At 49.1% G+C, this 17,769-nt stretch overlaps 2 protein-coding genes across 2 annotated transcripts in view; both read left to right on the forward strand.

Annotated features, from left to right (window-relative positions):
- Gpatch1 (G-patch domain containing 1) overlaps positions 1 to 866 on the forward strand; it is a 48,680-nt gene extending 47,814 nt beyond the window's left edge. Inside the window, exon 20 of the mRNA XM_028877774.2 lies at positions 592 to 866. Coding sequence (XP_028733607.1) covers positions 592 to 622 — 31 coding nt within the window. The 3' untranslated portion in view covers positions 623 to 866. The remainder of the gene's footprint in view (positions 1 to 591) is intronic.
- Positions 867 to 1,638: 772 nt separating this feature from the next.
- Wdr88 (WD repeat domain 88) overlaps positions 1,639 to 17,769 on the forward strand; it is a 36,613-nt gene continuing 20,482 nt past the window's right edge. Inside the window, exons 1-4 of the mRNA XM_028877715.2 lie at positions 1,639 to 2,385; positions 6,645 to 6,755; positions 11,602 to 11,690; positions 14,646 to 14,709. Of these exons, the coding sequence (XP_028733548.1) occupies positions 1,726 to 2,385; positions 6,645 to 6,755; positions 11,602 to 11,690; positions 14,646 to 14,709 (924 nt within the window). The 5' untranslated portion in view covers positions 1,639 to 1,725. The remainder of the gene's footprint in view (positions 2,386 to 6,644; positions 6,756 to 11,601; positions 11,691 to 14,645; positions 14,710 to 17,769) is intronic.

Below are 17,769 nucleotides of genomic sequence, written 5' to 3' on the forward strand. Positions count from 1 at the left end.
ATGTTTTTGTTTCTTTCCAAAAGTCCTGTGATGGATGAGGTGAGTGTGTGAAGTTGGCATCAGAAGTTACTGTTAGAAATTGATCCCGATGTGAGGTGAGTTTGTGGGTCTCGCTGTGTACTCTGGAGAGAGTGGAAGAAACATTTAAAATCAGGACTAAGGAGCTAGAGAGACGGCTCAGTAGCTCTGCTCTTACAGGGGACCCTAGTTTGGTTCCCAGAATCTACAGCAAGCAGCCCATTGCTGCCTGTAACTCCAGTTCTAGGGGAGCTCACGCCCCCCTCCTCCGGACTCTAAGAGCACCTGCACTTACATGTACGCACACACACATCACACACACACACACACACACACATGCATGTACACATGATGTAAACATGATAGTAAGTCTGAAAAATAAAATAAGGATTAAGGCCAGCTGTGGTGATTCACGCATGCAGTCGCAGCGCTTGGGAGCTGAGGCAGGGGGATTGCTGTGCATGTGAGGCTAGCCTGGGCTCTAGTCTAAAGCTTTTGTTAAGGTTAGGATGTGGCACGGGGAGCCGTCTGATTTTCCGTTGTGCCTCACCCTTCTCTCCCGTTTCTCTACAGACTGAAGTGTCTCCCCCTGAGGAGGCAGTAACACAGTCCTGCCCTGGCCTGCCTTAGTCTGGAGCCGCCCATGATGGAAGTCTGTATTTCCCTGCTCACACATTGTACAGATTGTATTTATATGTCAATTCCTGCTGTAAAATAATTTTTTAAACCTTGACATTTCACAGACTGCCCTGAAAGGTTGCAGAAATTGATTTCTATTTTTAATGTCAGTTCATATTATAGGGATAAAAAGACTGAACAGTTAAATTAAAGTGGCTTTTTTCTATGTGCTTCTTGATTTCTCTTGGAATTTCCTGGAGGTTTTAAAAAGAAGAGTGAAGGCTTTTCTCTGGTGTTGGTGTGAAGAAGCTGAGTTCAGTAAGGGCAGCTGGGACTCAGAAGAGGAGGGCGTGGGGAGGAGGCTGCCACTCTTGGGGGGGCACAGACTGAGCAGGGCAATGGGTCCCACAGGCCAGCTGGAGAGGGGCAGGATGGAGGTGGGGGTGGGAAGGGAGGGGCAGGTGGGGGTGGAAACTTCCCTGAGCCAGGCTCTGATTTCATCCCAGACTGTGAGGGGGAAAAAACCCCAAAGTTCAGAGGACTTTACACAATGAAACAGACTCCAAAAGAAGCAGGAAGAAAATCGCGCTTGGTGTGACCACATAAGATCCCTTTTTTCCCCCTGCATGTAACTATCATTGGATTGTGGTGAATCTTTCCTGTATAAATGCACAAGTGGTGTGACCCTGGTCCCCAGAAGCTGTGTCCCATTCCATCCAGGTCATTCCATAACTTAGGGGCCATTTGTCAATCAACTACCAGACACAAAGTGGGTGTGCTGTGAGCCCCTACACAGGCAAAGGACAGAGACTGACCCGTGTCAGGGAGCCAGCATCCAGGAGGGCACAAGGGTAAGGTTCCTGGGTTTGGACCTCAGTCTCCTTCCTCATGTGGCCAGAGATCATTTCTAGGGGTACTCTGTATGGGCGGTATCTTCTATTCTCCCGCCCCCCATTTTCTCTTTCCTCCTCTCTCCTTTCCACCGGATACTCCTCCCTTCTCTCTCTCTTTCGAGATTGAGTCTTGCTATGTAGCCCAGGCTAGCCTGGAAAGCAGCAATCCTGCCTGAGTCAGGAAGGGGGTAGGTAAATGGCAGAACCCAGTGCAGCACGTGGATCCGAAGGGCTCAGCACGGGTGTGGGCACGCGGTGCCACCGTTCCCCGCTGGGCCTGCGACTGGCCTGTGGGGCCGGGGCAGGCACCAAGATGGCCTCACCGCCAGTCCCCCGGAAAGCCTCGGTGGACACCAGGAAAGGTTCCGTAGAGATCCAGAAGGGTTCAGCAGTGACTAGGAAGGGCTCTAGAGACAGCAGGAAACTTTCTGTTGAGATGAAGAAAGACCCCGGAGAGGCCCAGAAGAGTCCTGGCGAGGTCAGGAGGAAGATCTCTGCACAGAAGGAGTCCACGGGCATGGGGTCCAAGAAGTGGAGTTCCGGCGAAGACAGGAGGGTTTCGATCGACAGCATAAGAGGTTCATTCGAGAGCCGGAAGGCCTCTTTTGAGAGCAGGAGGGGCTCGAGCGAAGGCAGGGGCAGTTCGTCCTCCATCCCTTCCAGTGTGCGACCCAGCAAGGTGCCATGGGTCACCCTGATGAGAGCCTTGGGTCGCTTCAAGCTGTCCCTCCCGAATATCCGTCAGTACCATATGCTGGCCGCTCGCGACCCCCTGGCCGTGGACACGGAACTGCCGCGTGGGAAGCAAAAGGCAATAGTGAAGAGGTTATGGGGCGACCACCAGCCTCTCGCCAAGGTCAGAGCCACCCACCAAGGTCAGAGGACCCAGCTGGCCTCCCACCACCTGCCTCCACTCTGCGCCCTCCCCCGGGAGCAGAGAGCAAACACCTCTGTCTCCTTCCCTTCATTCTTTTCTTGCTCCCTCAGCACCCGAGTCGCGGCACACTGCCTCCACCCCATGATTCTTAGCCGTGGGAGGAACAGGGTAAGGGGTGCGGCACACTGCTACCCCGTGATTCTTAGCCGTGGGAGGAACAGGGTAAGGGGTCCGCTGTTTCCATCTTAGTCCCCCATCTTTGCTTCTCAGCTTTGCTGTTATAATGCTTGTATCATACGATCCAACTGAGCAAGGCACAAACTGAAAAATGTCTTTTTTTAAAAAAGCATTTTTACATTGGGTAGCTGTCACACATTTGTTATAAAACATTTTATTTTATATGTGTGCCCGCATATGTGCATACGCACCATGTGTGGCAGTGCCTGCAGAAGCCAGAAGAGAGCGTCTGAACCCTAGAATGGGAGTGATAGAGGGCTGTGAGCCACCACGTGGGCTTATTTATGTCTACATGTGGGTCTGTGTGAACCTGTGCCATGTGACTGCAGACACCTGACAAGACCTGAAGGGGGGGGGCATCAGATCCCTTTACAGACAGCTGTGAGCCACCTGATGTGGGTGCTGGGAGCTGAACTTGGGTCCTCTGCAAGAGCAAGAAGCACTTTTAGTTTTGTTTTTGTGTTTTGTTTTGTTTTTCAAGACAGGGTTTCTCTGTGTAGCTTTGCACCTTTCCTGGAACTCACTCTGTAGCCCAAGCTGGCCTCAAACTCACAGAGATCCACCTGCCTCTGTCTCCCGAGTGCTGGGATTAAAGGTGTGTGCCACCACCGCCAGGCTGTTTTCTTTTTCTTTTCGTTTTTTTGGAGCTGAGGATCAAACCCAGGGCCTTGTGCTTGCTAGACAAGCGCTCTACCATTGAGCTAAATTCCCAACCCCTGTTTTGTTTTTTCAAGACAGGGTTTCACTGTTTCCCTGGCTGTCCTGGAACTCACTGTGTAGACCAGGCTAGCCTCGAACTCACAGAGATCCACCTGTCTCTGCCTCCCAAGTGCTGGGATTAAAGGTATGTCCCACCATGCCTGGCACATGAAACCCTCTTAACTGTTGAGATGTCTCTCTGGTCCCCAAGTTTAACTTTTTAAAGAACTGCCAAACTGTTTTCTGAAGTGGCTAGCCATTTTTACACTCCACCAGCAGTGTGTGCAGCTGATTTGTCCACAACCTTGCCCACACTTCCTAAGCAATCATAATGCAGGTGACATGACATTGCTCTGCGGTCCTTGTTTGCATTTCCCTGGTGACTAAGGATGCTGATAGTCTTCTCTTAGCTCTCGACCAGCCACTGGGGAGTCTTTGGAAAAACATCCATCCGTTCAGGCTCCGGGCTCACTTGTCCGTAGAGTGCCTGCCTACCATGCACAAGACTCCATGTTCAGTCCTCAGCACCGCATAAGGCAGGCGCAGTGGTACATGCCAGCGATCTCAGCCCTCAGGAGGTCCAGGCAGGAAGATCATGAATTGAAGGTTGGGTATGCAAGATGGTGTAGCAGGAAAAGGCCACGAAGCCTGTTGGCCTGAGTTCAATCCCCAGCCCCACGTGATGGAAGGAGAAAGCAGGTGCCTCACTTGGGCTCTGACTGCCGCATGTGTACCATTGTGTAGTGCAAACACTGCTAAATAAATACATACTAAGTAAATGTAATAAATAAAAGAAGGGAATTCCAGGCTATTCTTGACTATACAGCAAGCTTGAGGCCAGCCTGGGCTACATGAGACATCTCAATTAAAAAAAAAAAGAAAGAGAGAAATGAAATGGGTGTGTGTGTGTGTGTGTGTGTGTGTGTGTGTGTGTGTGTGTATGACTCAGTAGTTAAAAGTGCTTGGAGTGCAAACCAGAGGATTGGAGTCTGGAACCCGAGAACTCGGGAACGCTGAGAGGGTGTGGTAGCCTGTCTGTGACCCTAAGGAGTATGTGGCTACCTGGATTAAGCTGGCTGGCCACACTAGCTCTACCTGTAAGCTCCATGTTTGGTGGCGAATCTTCGATTGAGAGACCTTGCCTCAAAAAACAAGGTAGAGCATGGAGATTCCTGATATCACCTCAGGTCTCCACATGCACACGTGTGGTGCATCTCCCACAAGTGTGAAGATGCACATATGCTAGTGCACCACACACGCACTACAATTAAAATTTGTTTTTAATCATTGAGTTCTGAGTTCTTTAGCATTCTAAATACATGTCCCATATCAGATATGTAATTTCTTGATGGGATCCTCTATAGCACAAATTTTTTTTTCATTTTTATTATTTTTTTCTATTATCCGCTTGATACAGTACAAATTCTTGTCCTAATAGTGCAATGTTTCACTGAGGCTTGCCCAGTGATTGAGTGAAACCAAAACTTATTATAAGCCACAGTCATCCTAGGGTCCCCCCTGCTATGTAGCCTCCCTGGATCTGTGGGTTGCATTCTGATTGTTCTTTGCTTTAATATCTAGTATCCACTTATGAGTAGCACAAATGTTTTTAACTGAATTGAATTCATTTGTTTTTTGAGACAGGGTCTCATGTATCCTTGAATTTCCTGGAATTCTCTGTGCAAACCAGGCTGGTCTTGAACTCACAGAGATCTGCTTGCCTCGTCCTCCTGAGTGCTTGGATTAAAGGTGTGCTCCTTGGGTCTGGAGAGTTGGCTTAGCATTTAAGAGCTTATGCTGTTCTCCTAGATCCAAAGTTCAAATCCTAGCCCCCACGTGAGGTGGCTCCCACTGCCTGTGAACCCAGCTCCAGGGTGCCTCTGGCCTGCACAGACGGCAGCACTCACGTGTGCTCACCCCCTCACAGGAAAATATAATAACAAATGAATCTTTAAAGGTGGTTGCTGTAGCACCTGGTGCTGTATCTTTTGATGGAGGGTTTTAAGACCTGTGATCTGCAGTCCGCGTAAATGTTTTTAATTGTGATGATGTCAGCTCATCTGTTTTTGTTGTCATTTGCATTTTTGGTGTCAGATCTAAGAAGCCATCCCTAAGGCAAGAGTGTGAATGTCTACACCTTGGCTCACTTTCAAGAGCCGTAGAGTTTCAGTATATAACGTTGAAGCCTTTGATCCATTTTCATCTCATTTCTGTATGGGGGGTGAGGATGCATAGCATCCGGCTTTGTCTGCTTGTGTATAAGTAACCGGTTTTCCCAGAGAATGTGCTTAAAAAGGTCTGTTCTCTCCTTTTTGTGTGTGCATGTGATGTATACTAGCATATATGTGTTCAGGTGTGTGCGTGTGTGCGCGTGTGAGCATAGGCCAGAGATCATCAACCTTGTGTCATTCCTCACACCTCATCACCTTGGATTTTTTGTTGTTGTTGTTTATTTATTATTAGTGTATAAAGAAGGGATCAAACTCAGGTCGCCAGCCATGGTGACTAGTGCCTTTATCTTCTGAGTCATCTCACCTACCCACAGTGTGGAGTCTTCTTGAATTCTCACAAAAGCTTTAGGATCAGCTTGCCAGCTTTTCTTGTGAGATGGCTCAGTGGTTAAGAGCACATACTTCTCTTCCAGAGGACCCAGGTTCAATTCCCAGCACCCATGTTGGGTGGCTCACAACCACCTGTGACTCCACATCCAGGGCATTCAAGGCTCTCTCTGGCCTTTCATTGTGCTGACACACCCATGGTATACGCTCACACATACACACATAAAATTTAAAATACCTGCAAGCAAGCAAGCAAGCTGGGCGTGGTGGCGCACACCTTAATCCCAGCACTTGGGAGGCAGAGGCAGGTGGATCTCTGTGAGTTTGAGGACAGCCAGGGCTTTATAGAGAACCTGTCTCAAAAAATAAAAAATGAAAATAAAAACACATATAAAAAGATCACCTTGTTACTGTCTACAAATACATCGTATTATCTTGGGATCTGATAAGGTGGTGTTGGATCTGTAGGTCATTTTGAAGACTGACTATTTTAACATTATCACACCTGCTCATCTATGATCATGGGATGCCTTCCTACTTATTTAAGTCTTCAGTTTTTTTCAACAATGTTTCTTTATTTCCAAGGTATACATTTTATACAACTACTTTCTACCTGTCATTTTTGTAGTGGGATGGTTTCCTTACATTTTTTTCAGGTCACATATTTAGAAGCACTCTTGGTTCTGCATATTGTCCTGTGTCCCCACACACTGCTGACCTGGTTGTATCCATCCTTTTGTTTAGATCCCATATAAAGTTCTGATCGGGCATGACAACATCGTGAGCTCCTGTCACTTCTGTATGAATGACACCAGGATCCTCAGTGGCTCCTATGACTGCTCCGTGAAGCTGTGGGTAGGTGGCCGGGTGATAGGCTCCCCGACAGCTAAGGCATCTCATACACTGAGGCGCCTCTCTAGAGAATCCTCCGGCACTGAGTCCCCTGGCAAAGGCCCCCAGGTTTGCCAAGGCTTCTGAGCAAGTGCAAGATAGAGGAGCCCATCCCAGTGTTGAGTCCTTAGAAAGAGCCTAGTGCAGGGACAGCCAGCCTGTGGCTCTGGACCATTGGGGGCTGGGCGTCAAGACTATAAGACTGACAGCCCCCAGCTTTGGGGAAGGGGTCCTGGTGGTTCCTGGGATCTACTTGGGATTCGCTAATCTATATTTTATTTTCCTTAGTTAAAAATTTCTTTTAGATATATTTATTGTATGTATATGGGTATTTTGCCTATCACATCTGTGCAGTACCTACGGAGGCCAGAAGGGGCATCAGATTTTTCTCCTGGAACTGGAGTTGTGAGCCTCTCTGTGGGTGCTGGTCCTCTGGAAGAGGAGCCAGTGCTCTTAACTGCTGAGCCATCTCTCTAGTCCTGAGTTGAATTTTTTTTTTTTTTGAGGCAGGGTTTTGCTAATGTAACTCAGATTGGCTTTAAATTCATAGTCCTCCTGCCATCCACATGCAGGAATTACAGACCCGTGGCATCCCACCTTTGAGTGAACTGTTACTTCTCTGGGTCTCCCTTGCATCTGGAGAGCTCAGTTTCTGTATACAGATCTTGTATCCTTCGGTTGTGCTAAACTATTTTTGTCTATTGTGTTTTCATTTTATTTTTATTTGCATGTATGTGTTGTGTCTGTATGAGTGTGTGCCAGGCGCATGCAGATGCTCTCCGAGGCCAGAGAAGGCACTGACCTGCTGGAATTGGAGTTAGAGGTGTTGTGGTCTGCCCAGTGTGGGTGTCGGGAATTGACCTCAGGTCCTCTGAACAGCAGAAAGTGCTCTTAACCACGGAGCAATCTCTTCAGTGCCCTGGTTTTTTTAGGTCTCGCATAAAATTTCTATTGGGCTTAACACATTGTGGATTCCTGCCACTTCTGTGACATCCAGAGCCGATTAAGTATTCAATAGTGCCCCGTGTGGCCAAAAGGAGGAACAGCAGCCACGGACGAGGCTTTTTCCAAAGCTCCTCCTCGCCTTTGGAAAAGCCACCGCCTAGGAAGTGAGATGGTTTGAAGAGCAAACATTGATCAGGTTCTGGTTAATTTTCATTTTCTCTTTCTTTCTTTCTTTCTTTTTTTTTTTTTTTTTGGTTTTTCGAGAAGGGTTTCTCTGTGTAGCTTTGCTGGTAGTCCAGGCTGGCCTCGAACTCACAGAGATCCACCTGGCTCTGCCTCCCGAGTGCTGGGATTAAAGGCGTGCACCACCACCGCCGGCTCTTTTTTTTTTTTTTTTTTTTTTAAAGATTTATTTATTTATTATGTATACAGAAATACAGAAGAGGGCACCAGATCTCATTACAGGTGGTTGTGAGCCACCATGTGGGTGCTGGGAACTGAACTCAGGACTGCTGGAAGAGAAGTTGGTGCTCTTAACCTCTCAGCCATCTCTCCAGCCCTTTTTTTGAGACAGGGTTTCTCTGTGCTCACAGAGGACAGATGGGGGTTCAGGGACCTGCCCAAGAGGGATGGATGAGAAAGGCAGGTGTGAGGTAGCTGAGTGCCTGGCTGCGCAGCTTCAGGCAAAGGGTGATGCTCGGGCAAGGCTGCAGCCTCTAGACTGCTTCTAGGACTTGTGTCCAGCAGGCTCCGACAGGTCTGTACGGCAGCGCTGCTGGAGAAGAGGGAGCGGGGATGGAGGGTGGCATCGGCCATCGAGGGCTTGGCTGAAGGTGGCTGTGGGGCTGGAGCCGCATGGGAGGATGGTCCTCCTGAGGTCTGGTGACTTCTCCTCTGAGTCGAGAAGAGGGCAGGGTGGAAGACTGCCAAGGTTGGCTCAGGTTCTGGTTTGGGTGACCGACCCCTGATCCTACAAATGACCTCAGAGGAATATCTTGTCATCTGTGGGTGCCAAGCCCAAGCCAATCAGGTCAGGGTCAGCCAGTTTAGCTCAGACTCTGCACTGGGGACCCCGGGTGGCTTATACAACCTCCTGAGATCTTCTGAGCTGCTCCAGGCTCAGAGGACCAGCTGTGTGCTCAGGCTGTGTCAGGGCTTGCCTCGACTAACTCCAACCCCACGGCACCACCCCACCCCACCCCCACCCCGCCCCCCTCTGGTGATGCCCTGTGGACATCTTTGTCCTCAGAGCCCAGGCTCTCACCGTTGGGAAAACTCCAGCTTTCTCAGGGTCCCTTAAAGCCTTTTCTAGCCCTCAGTAGTCACCAGGGGTTCCCAAGGCAAGGGACAGGTGACTGTCACTGTGTGCATTTTGCTGTGCAGTCTTCAAGTTTTTCCGGTTTCTCCAGCTGTTGTCCCGAAGGAAGGTCTCCATCAGTGCATATCTGCTTACGTCTTGCTGTTGGTTTTCCTCATGGGCACATATGTGTACTGTACATTTAAAGATTTGAGACCGCCCAGAAATACTGACGATGTAACTGTAATAAATTTCTGCTCCGTCCATTTGTCACACCCCCCTCGATTTTCCTGACAGTTAATTAATGTCTTTCTTCCCTCCCTCATTCAAAATCCGTCTAGTGCCGTTGGGGCTATATAGCTCAGGTCTAACATGCACAAGGCCCTACTGGGCTCCATCCCCAACACGAAGAGAAAGCAAGATTAAAAACTTCCTAGAAAATTAACCAGAACCCAGCCAGGCAGTGGTGGCGGTGCACGCCTGTAATCCCAGCACTTGGGAGGCAGAGGCAGGCAGAGTTCGAGGCCAGCCTGGGCTACAGAGTGAGTTCCAGGAAAGGCTCCAAAGCTACACAGAGGAAACCCTGTCTCAAGAAAACCAAAAAAGGGGCTGGAGAGATGGCTGAGAGGTTAAGAGCACCAACTTCTCTTCCAGCGGTCCTGAGTTCAGTTCCCAGCACCCACATGGTGGCTCACAACCATCTGTAATGAGATCTGACTCCCTCTTCTGTATACATAATAAATAAATAAATCTTTAAAAAAACCAAAAAAAAAAAAAAAAGAAAAAGAAAATTAACCAGAACCTGATCAATGTTTGCTCTTCAAACCATCTCACTTCCTAGCCTCGTCCGTGGCTGCTGTTCCTCCTTTTGGCCACACGGGGCACTATTGAATACTTAATCGGCTCGGCCTCATACCACGAACTAGTCCACTAGCGCTGCTCTTAGCAGGGATGGCCGCCCCCACCAACCCCCTCCCACCAACCTCCCCGCCAACCTCCTCCCCAGTCCTCCCCCCAATCCCCCAACCCCCCCCCCCCCCAGACTTCGAGGCCATGTAGCTTACAGTCCCATGGGTTCTTGTTTTTGTTTTCCTCTAGAGAAATACACCAGCCAGGGAGACTGGATCCCAGGTGGTCAGCACTAACCCTTCTTCCCCAGCCCAGCCGGAGTGCCCTGCCCTGCTGAGCTCCTTTTGGGGAACTCCAGGCTGCCCTTATCTCCCACTGACTTGGGAAAGAGCCTACTGGGATGTCCTGAACACGTGACCACGTACCTTATGTGCCTTACGGAACAGGCGTAGGGGGCTGGGTGTGTGCAGAGTAGCATTCACAACAGGCCTGTAAAAGCCACTGGTAAGCCAGCTTGTGTGAATTGCCTTCCTGGAATTTGGGTGCTAACTAGGCAGTGTCTGTGGGACTGGTCTCCCTTCCCCACGCTCTCAAATCCCCGGCTCTGGCACGCCTTTCTGGTAGACAACACTTCACATGCATTGTTACAAGCTGTTGCTGGACACGCCAAGTCCCAGGCTCACCCACAGGAAGACCTGGGCCGACTTTCTCTGGACTTTGCCCGAGCTCTTAACTGTTCCTGTCATCACAGGGGACTTGCCTAGTTTGCTCGCATGAGTGTCTGTGCGCCACGGGCATGCCTGGCGCCTGCAGAGGCCAGAAGAGGGACTCAGATCCCCTGGAACTGGAGTTACAGGTGGTTGTTGTCTGCCATGGTGGTGCTGGGAACTGACCTGGGTCCTCTGAGGAGTGTTCTTAACCACTGAGCCATCTCCCCAACCCTACATAAATCTTTACTTTAAAAACATTATGTTAGCCGGGCGGTGGTGGCGCACGCCTTTAATCCCAGCACTCGGGAGGCAGAGGCAGGTGGATCTCTGTGAGTTCGAGGCCAGCCTGGTCTACAAAGTGAGTTCCAGGAAAGGCACAAAGCTACACAGAGAAACCCTGTCTCGAAAAACAAAAACAAAAACAACAACAACAAAAAGCATTATGTTGTGCTTGTATGTACAAGTGTGAATTTGTCACACTTGTATGTGTGACTTAAATGTGTCACTGTGTGTGTGTGTGTGTGTGTGTGTGTGTGTGTGTGACTTTCTGGAGTAGGTTCTCTCTCACCATGTGGGTCCTGGAGACTGAACTCAAGTCATCAGGCTTGGTGGCCAGTGCCTGTATCCACCTAAGCCATCTCACCAGCCCATAATCTTCTATGCCTTTATCCGCAAACCTGGTTATTTCTGTAGGAGGGACCCCTCGGAGTAGAATTACTGGGTCAAAGGGCATTCAAGTATACTTAAAAGAAATTCTTGAGGGATACTTGTAGACTCTGTACAAAAGGAGAAAATGGTCACGAATCTACTCCCAGCATGGCCAGGGCCCACCCGCGCCCGTGGAACTATCAGGAACGAGGGGGTGGGGAGGTTTCTTGAGCATACTTGGGATGTTGGGAAGCTCCGGAGCATTACTGCAGGCCAGCTAGGGACTCCCGCTGACCCGAGTTGATGACTTTGATACCTAAGCCTTGACCACTGACTCTCTTCTCTCCCCCATTGATTTGAGGACGCTACCTTTGGATCTCCGATTTGGGATTTTGAGCCACGACCCAAGGCTCCTGTTTTGGAATGCAGTATCACGGCTGACAGCAGAAGGTGACATCTGGTCTGTTTTACTCTGTTTGGGAAAAGTGAGAGTGACCAGGCGGGCCACTCGACCTGGAAGGGCAGCGAAGGCTTTTGTTTGGGCCTCAGTGTTTCCATGTGCATTGAGCATCAAGTGGTCGTAACAATTCTGCAAATTTAAATCGCCTCAAACAGAATACTTACTGTGGTTAAGAAGCCAGCCTTCACTTTCTGTTCTTCCTTCATTTCCTCCCTGGCCTCTCCCCCTCCCTCTCCCCCTCTTATCTCCCCTCCTTCTGCTTCTTTGAGACAGTACCTCACTCTACAGAACAGCCAGGCCTGAGACTCACTATGTAGCCCAGGCTGCCTCAAACTCGCCACAGTCCTCCTGTCCCAGCCCCTCCAGGTGCTGGGATGACAGGCATGCCCCTGAAATTTTGCTGCAATTTTCCGCACCAGGTGTCTTTTCTGTGGTCACATGAAGCCCGGGCAGCTGCACCAGAGCTCTGTGATCTAGCCTGGGCCCTTGTCTTAGTCAGGGTCACTGTTGCTGTGAGGAGACACTGGGACAAACCCAAGCTGGGGAGGACAGGGTTTATCTGGCTTCTTTCACTTCCACATCACTGAAGGAAGTCAGACCAGGAACTCAAGCAGGGCTGGAACTCAGAGGCGGGAGCTGATGCAGAGGCCACGGAGGGGGGCTGCTTACTGGCTTGCTCCTCCTGGCTTGCTCAGCCTGCTTTCTTATAGAACCCAGGACCACCAGCCCACAATGGGCTGGGCCCTCCCCATCAATCACTAATTAAGAAAATGCCCGGGCTGGAAAGATGGCTCAGTGGTTAAGAGCACTGACTGCTGTTCCAGAGGACCTGGGTTCAAGTCCCATCACCCACATGGCAACTCACAACTGTCTGTAACTCAAGATCTGACATCCTCACACAGTCATACATGCAGCAAAACACCAATGCAAATAAAATTAAAGAAAGAAAGAAAGAAAGAAAGAGAGAAAGAAAGAAAGAAGATGCCCTACAGCCTACAGAGAATTTCTCAATGGAAGCTCCCTCCTTTCAGAAAACTCTAGCTTGTGACAAGTTGATATAAAATTAGCCTCATTTTTTGTTCAGATTTATTTATTTTTATTTTCTGTCTGTGAGTGTGTTTGCCTGCATGTTTTTAAGCACACTGAATGTATGTCTGGTGCTGTGGAGTCCAGAAGAGGGCACCAGATCCCCAGGAACTGGGGAGTTGTGAGAACCTCTGTGGGTACAGAGAACCAAACCCAGGTCTTCCGTCGGAGCAGCAAGTGCTCTGAACCCCGAGCCACCTCTCCAGCTCCTAGGCTCTCGTGCTCCAAGGAAACTGAAGAACATACGGCTGCCTATGCTGTCCTCTGGGAAGGCTTGGGGCTCGGGAGGCGGTGCACACACTTCAGGCTGAGTGTGTGTTAATTTATGCTTAAATCCATTCACACAGATGGGGGCAGGGCCTTCCACAGGTGAAAGAATGAGCTGTAAAGTGGATTCATTGGACTGGAGAGATGTCTCAGAAGTTAAGACCCGAGTTTGATTCCCAGCACCCATGTCACGTGTCTCACAACCGCCTGTGACTCCAGCTCCAAGGGACCCTGACTCCTCTGGCTTCTGCGACCACCTGAACTCATGTACACACACCTGTACACAGACACACACCTGTACACAGACACACACCTATGCACAATTTAAAATGACATAAATAGGGGACTGAAGAGATGCCTTAGAGGTTAAGAACACTGGCAGCTCTTCCAAAGGTCCTGAGTTCAATTCCCAGCACCCACATGGTGGCTCACAACTGTCTGTAATGAGATCTGGTGCCCTCTTCTAGCATAAAGGCATACATGCAGGCAGAACACTGTGTACATAATAAATACATAAATCTTTTTTTAAAAAGTGACAAAAATAATTCTTGAAATGGATTCATTGACCCAGAGCCAAGGCTCCTGAAGGACAATATAACTTAAAGGCAAGTGTGGAGTGTTCAGGCTTCATGGGAATTTTTTTCTTTTCCTGAGACAGGGTTTCTCTGTGTAGCCCTGGCTGTCCTGGAACTCACTCTGTAGACCAGGCTGGCCTCAAATTCATAGAGAGCCACCTGCCTCTGCCTCCTGAGTTCTGGGATTAAAGGCATGTGCCACCACCACCCAGTTAGAGTTGTTTTTTTTTTTAAAAAAGATTTATCTATTATGTATACAGTGTTCTGCCTGTGTGCCTGCAGGCCAGAAGAGGGCACCAGATCTCCTTACAGATGGTTGTCAGCCACCATGTGGGTGCTGGGAATTGAACTCAGGACCTTTGGAAGAGCAGCCATTGCTCTTAACCTCTGAGTCATCACTCCAATCCCCTGGAGATTTTTTTATAAGAGGAAAATCTTTGCTGTATGCCACACGATTAGACAAAGATATGCATGCTGGTCAGAATTTTTGTCACTGGGACAGATCCTGAGATGAACAACTTTGGGAAAGAAAGATTTGTTCTAGCTCATGATTTTACAGGTGGTCAATTTTGTATCTATATATTTTCTTTTTGTGAGTGGCCTGCTTGTGTGTGGTGCCTGTGGAGGTCAGCAAGGAATGTTTAATCTCCTGACATTGGAGTTATAGACATTGTGAGCCACCATGTGGGTGCTGGGAATTGAACCTAGGCCCTCTGGAAGAACAGCCAGTGCTCTTAACCACTGAGCCATCTCTCCAGTCCCTAAAATGTTGTTTTATAACCCTAAATATAGAAGACTATCTTGGAGTGTCTGAAGGGTGAGGAAGTCAGATTGTCTTCGGTGCTGTTAGGTACCGTTTTCAGTGGGGATGCACAAGTCAGTCCCCAGTGTGGTTTACAGAGAGTCTTTGGAAAGACCAATCGTGGTCCTAAGTTACAAAAAGGAGAAAGAATCCTCAGGAACCACAGACTCCAGTGACACTATTGCTAAAACGTAATGTTTGTTCAATTTTTCCAGAATCGTCGCATCATCTTACGATAAAACGGTGAGGGCTTGGGACGTCGAGACGGGTCAGCTTCTGGTATGTATGCCCTGCCTCAGTGAAGGTGTCAGAGTACACGATCCTGACTGGGCTTTGGTGGCTGTGGGCTGGACCTGGGATTGGGGACAATGGCAGAAGCCCCAGGTCTTCCAGGAAGAACATATTCTCACCTGCAGAGTTAGGGAATTCACTGATGAAACGTGGCTATTGGGCAAGAAAGGCTCCGCCCCATGCTGGTCAAGGGCTGCTCTCAGAACCATGGGAAGAGACCAAGAGTGGGTTGAGCACAGCACCCCAGGTTCCCCTGTGAGCCATTTGGAGCAGGAGGTGGGGCTGAGGCCACAGAACAAAGGCTATGTGGCTGATGCACCAAAGCTTGGGGCCTTTCCCAGTCTCTTGTCTCTGTGTCACAGATGGGGCCACTACCCACCTCTCCCAACAGTCCTGGGATTCTTTTCTTCTGCTGTCCCCAACCCTGGGCTGTCTCAGCCCTGCTCAGGGGCCCTCTGGCACCCCCTGCCCCAACACTTGCTGCCCACACCTAACCTCCCCGGCTTCTCCCTCTTGGCCAGTCTTCATCACCTCCCTCTCTCCACTTTCCTTAAAGACAACCTTTCTAGCTGGGCATGGTGGCACACGCCTTTAATTTCAGCACTCAGGAGGCAGAGGCAGGCAGACCTCTGTGAGTCAAGGTCAGCCTGGTCTACCAAGTGAGACCCTCTCTTAAAAACGAAAATGAGCACACACCTTTCTAGGTTGGTGTGGTGGTGGTGTACACACCTATAATCCCAGCACTGGGAAGGCTGAAACAGGAGGAACCCATTTTCAAGACTAGCCTGGGCTACATAGTGAGACCTCTCAAAAACTGAGTGGTGTGTGTGTGTGTGTGTGTGTGTGTGTGTGTGTACCTGTGCACATGCCATGGTGGTACGTAGATGGAGGTCGGAGGACAGCTTGTGGAAGTCAGCTCTCTCCTTCCACCGTGTGGGTTCTGAGAATCGGATTCAGGTTTCCCAGTTGGTCAGCCTTGCCCCAGAGCTGCTGCTGTGTCTGCCTGCTGACACAGATAAGCAAAGTTGGCATGTGCTTATCATTGTTGTTGTGATTTTAACTCTGTGTGTGTGTGTGTGTGTGTGTGTGTGTGTGGTCTGTGTGTGTGTGGTCTGTGTATGTGTGTCTGTGTGTGTGTCTGTGTGTGTGTCTGTGTGTATGTCTGTGTGTGTCTCTGTGTGTGTCTCTGTGTGTGTGTCTGTGTGTGTGCCTGTGTGTGTGTCTGTGTGTGTGTGTGTGTGTCTGTGTGTGTGTGTCTGTGTGTGTGTCTCTGTGTGTATCTGTGTGTGTGTCTCTGTGTGTGTGTCTGTGTGTGTGTGTGTGTGTGTGTGTGTCTGTGGGCACACGCATGCCACGCTGCACTTGTGCAGTCAGAGGAGAACACTGGGTACGGGTCATCATTCTTGACACAAGGTTGGTTTCTTTCTCCGTGAGTCTCTCTCTCACTGCACACACAAGGCTAGCTGCTCTCAAGCTTCTGGGGTTTCCCGTGTCTCTGCCCCCGTCTGCCCGTAGGAGTTCTGGGATTACAGATGCTTGCTACCTCTTCTGATTTTTGCATGCATTCTGGAGGATTCAAACTCTGGCCCTCACATTTTCATGGAATACACCTTACCACTGAGCCACCTCCCTCGCTCTGCCTATATACATACATACATATATATATACTCTGCATATGATTGATTTTATGTACAGGCATGTGCACCACATGAGTGCAGGTACCTCTAATGGCCAGAAGAGGGCGCTATGTCCCCTGGAGCTGGAGTTATAGGAGGCTGTGAGCTGCTTGATATGGATGCAGAAACCGAACCCCAGTCCTCTGTAAGAGCAGCAGGTGTGCTTAACCACTGAGCCGCCTTCTCAACCGTGTGTGTGTGTGTGGGGGGGCTTTGATATCTCTTCAGGGTATATGGCTAGATTTCATTGCTAATGTAAGCAGTATAGAAACACAAAGCTAAATTAAATCTTTCCAGACAGCTGTGCCAACTCACAGCCTAGGCATTCAAGAAGAGGGTACAGTCTGGCATCCTCACAGGCCACGTGTCATAAACTTAAAAGAATTAGCCAATGTGCTAGGTAAAAAAACCAAAAATGAGGGCCTGGAGAGATGGCTTAGAGGTTAAGAGCACTGGCTGTTCTTCCAAAGGTCCTGAGTTCAATTCCCAGCAACCACATGGTGGCTCACAACCATCTGTAATGAGATCTGGCGCCCTCTTCTGGCCTGCAGATAGAGCACTGTATGCATAATAAATAAGCAAATCTTTACAAAAACAAAAAACGAGACTTCTATGGATTATTCCTGACTTTGAACGTTTTTTCCGAATGTCTATTTCTTTTCTGTTGTGATTTCCCACTGTTGTCTTTGGCTAGCATTTCTATTTCAAGTACTTTTCTTTTTTCAAAGTCCTTTTAGTTCTTTATTGCACAAGTCATCTGTGACCCTGGCCAGCGTTAGGGATGGCTTAGTGAGCAAAGCCGCTTGACAAATGCCTCCAAAACCTGCTTGCCTTAAACAGCCAACTTTTTTTTTTTTTTTTTTTTTTAATCTCACACAGTTTCTGGAAATCTAGAAGCAGCATAGCTGGGTGGCTCTGGTTTCAGTCTCTCTCTGAGTCACAGCAATGATGTCATGTGGGGCCACAGTTGCATTAAGATTAAGGCCCCACTGGGGCGGAAGGATCGATCCCCTTCCAAGATGGCTCGCTCCCACAGCGGTTGGCAGGGGCCTCTGTTCATATCCTTGTGGGTCCCTAGGGCCACGCAGAGCCGTGTGTGTCTTTAGGACAGAACAAAGAACAAGCCACATTTATCCTCCCCCTCTCTCTTCTCTGTCTCTCCCTGTCTCTCTGTCTCTCTGTCTGTCTCTCTCTCTTTCTGAGTTCAGGTGGCCTTGAACTCAAAATCCTCCTGCCTCAGCCTGTCCTGGGATTACAGGCATACAGCACCATGCCCAACTTCTTTTTATTTTACCTTTTTTTTATACAGATTTTTTTAAAATATATTTATTTATTTATTATGCATACAGTGTTCTGCCTGCATCCCTGCAGG

Source organism: Peromyscus leucopus, chromosome 1 (genome assembly GCF_004664715.2).
Source record: "Peromyscus leucopus breed LL Stock chromosome 1, UCI_PerLeu_2.1, whole genome shotgun sequence".
NCBI classification, from domain to species: Eukaryota; Metazoa; Chordata; class Mammalia; order Rodentia; family Cricetidae; genus Peromyscus; species Peromyscus leucopus.